Source organism: Haplochromis burtoni, unplaced genomic scaffold, assembly GCF_018398535.1.
Source record: "Haplochromis burtoni strain Fernald_Lab_line unplaced genomic scaffold, NCSU_Asbu1 Contig_387, whole genome shotgun sequence".
In the NCBI taxonomy this organism is placed as follows: Eukaryota; Metazoa; Chordata; class Actinopteri; order Cichliformes; family Cichlidae; genus Haplochromis; species Haplochromis burtoni.
Genome location: NW_024582748.1, coordinates 294,037 through 296,187, shown reverse-complemented (window position 1 = coordinate 296,187; position 2,151 = coordinate 294,037). Strand labels below are relative to the sequence as shown.

General features: G+C 49.7%; 1 protein-coding gene across 2 annotated transcripts in view; it reads left to right on the top strand.

The window, feature by feature from the left end:
* alg13 (ALG13 UDP-N-acetylglucosaminyltransferase subunit) overlaps positions 1-2,151 on the top strand; it is a 31,988-nt gene that overhangs the window by 28,322 nt on the left and 1,515 nt on the right. For both annotated transcript variants that reach the window (XM_005944459.3, XM_005944458.3), the window contains exons 20-24: positions 45-171; positions 396-515; positions 636-676; positions 1,185-1,302; positions 1,575-1,682. In XM_005944459.3, the coding sequence (XP_005944521.1) occupies positions 45-171; positions 396-515; positions 636-676; positions 1,185-1,302; positions 1,575-1,682 (514 nt within the window). The remainder of the gene's footprint in view (positions 1-44; positions 172-395; positions 516-635; positions 677-1,184; positions 1,303-1,574; positions 1,683-2,151) is intronic.

Genomic DNA, 2,151 nt, shown 5'->3' with positions numbered 1-2,151 from the left:
TGTGTGTGTGTGTGTGTGTGTGTGTGTGTGTGTGTGTGTTTCAGGTAGTGAAGCCGCTGTCAGTCATCTGCTCGTCTCCATCTTCCTCTTCCTCCTCACCCTCCTCTTCCTCATCACGGCTACCAGCAGCTGCTCACCTGCCGTCAGCCACACACGTGCAGACACGCTCAGGTAAGCAAACACTGCCCACCTCAGTTACTTCTCTCAGAGCTCTGCCCTGTTTAAGGCCCGAACCCGCTTTAATTGGCTCTGATTGGCTGCACCTCTAAAACAGGAAGTCTGAATATCAGGGGGAGGGACTTCTGTCACCTCTGAGAGCTTTAGCTGACACGAAGTCTGACAGTCTCATTGGTTCTCAGTAGGTTGCCATACACTAACACGTTTTCTGGTTCCAGTTGCCATGGCGATCCCAGCTGCTTCTTCCTGGTTGGTTAATGAGTTGGGTGAGCCGCTCTGCACTGTGGTAGCCCCGCCCCCTTATTCATATGACCCTAATGGAAGTGATTTACCAAGAGGTCAGAGGTCAAAAGCTTGTGTTTACAGTTTGTATCCATATGGATCAGTTTGATTTATGTGTGTGTGTGTGTGTGTGTGTGTGTGTGTGTGTGTGTGTGTGTGTGTGTGTGTGTGTGTAGACTGCAGAGTGCTCCAGTATTACTTCAATTTGGGCGTCCAGGTAAGAGACACCTGAACAGTAAACAGCAGTCTTTGAAGCGGCGCTGACAGGTGAAGGTGAGACGCCTGAATGAACTCACGGAGCATCACAGAATGTTGATTCTGTTCTGGACGTTTTCAGTGGGAGAAATCTTTCGTTATCATCCAGGTGATCCTTCAGTCTTAGCTGACTGCAGGTTTCCGACCTATAAACAGGACATAATGACTGAAACCAGCTCAGCTCCTCCACTGGCAGATCTGTTTTAGCAGCAGAAGTCTGAGTGCACCTGAGTCACTTGCAGGTGTGGTAAACATCTTCCAAGGACACTCTGATCACCTGGGTCCTGTGGAGGTCATGTGACTGGTGTTCCTCTCCTTTAACCTGTGGCTGCCGTTTCAAAGAGACACACGTTTCCTTCAGGTTCTTCTTTGAATGTTTATAGATGATTCTGCAGGTGTTTCAGGTTCAGGTGATGACATGATGCTGTGAATTTGTCATGTGACCGTCATGTGACCATCTGTCTCCTCAGTGGTACCATCAGAGCTGCTGGCAGCAACAGCAGCAGGTGTATCCCGCCTCCTCACCTGAGACTGCCTACCCCTACCAGCCCTACACGCCGTACCTGGGCCAGGAGCCCCCTCTGCATGGTAAGAGTGATCGGCTCCAGCAGGTGGTGCTGCACTTCCTCCACCTGTATACAAAAGATGCAAGTTTCACCTTTTAGCTGAGCCTTCACTTCTGTAGCGAAGCCTTTCACAATAAAACAGTGCGATCAGGTAGGAGGCAACTGTGGGGAACACATGACTAACAGGAAGATGTGTGCAGTGATGTCATTACAGCATGGATGGTCCCTCAGGTGTTTTAATTTAAGCTCCACCCCCTTTACTGTGACTTGATCTGTCCCATCTTCCGTCCCCAGCTGCCTCCCAGCCGTTCTCTGAGACTGGGCGGATCTCCCATCAGCCCGCCAGCTCCTACCCAGAATCCTCCAGGTCTGCAGATGGACAGACAGAGGGACACAACGGCGGTCAGTACTAGTGACACACCTTTACCTTTGGAGTGCACACGCTGCCGAAACAGGAAGTGTTTGTCAATAAAACATTGTAGAAGTGCCGGAGGTCAGCAGGTCTGTTGGTGAAGCTTTACAGCTGCATAACGGTGAGAGTGGTGCGATGAGGAGGGAAGGGTGGGGCGAACCCTACACCATCCAGCTGTCACATTCCTGTACCGAATGACTACTGTATTGTTATTAAGGTGAAATTTGACCGGATGAACATAGCAAACAGGCGTGGCAACAGACAGGAAGTGCGGTGCAGTAATTCTGGAGTCAGGTGCAGTGTAAATGAAGGCAGAAAAACAATGGGCCAATTGCAGGCGCTGTCAGTCATTGGTCAGGTCACATGAATCAGAATCAGAATACTTTATTGATCCCTGGGGGAAATTATTTTTTGTTACAGTGCTCCATTATAAACCAACATTAAGACAAGACAGACAAT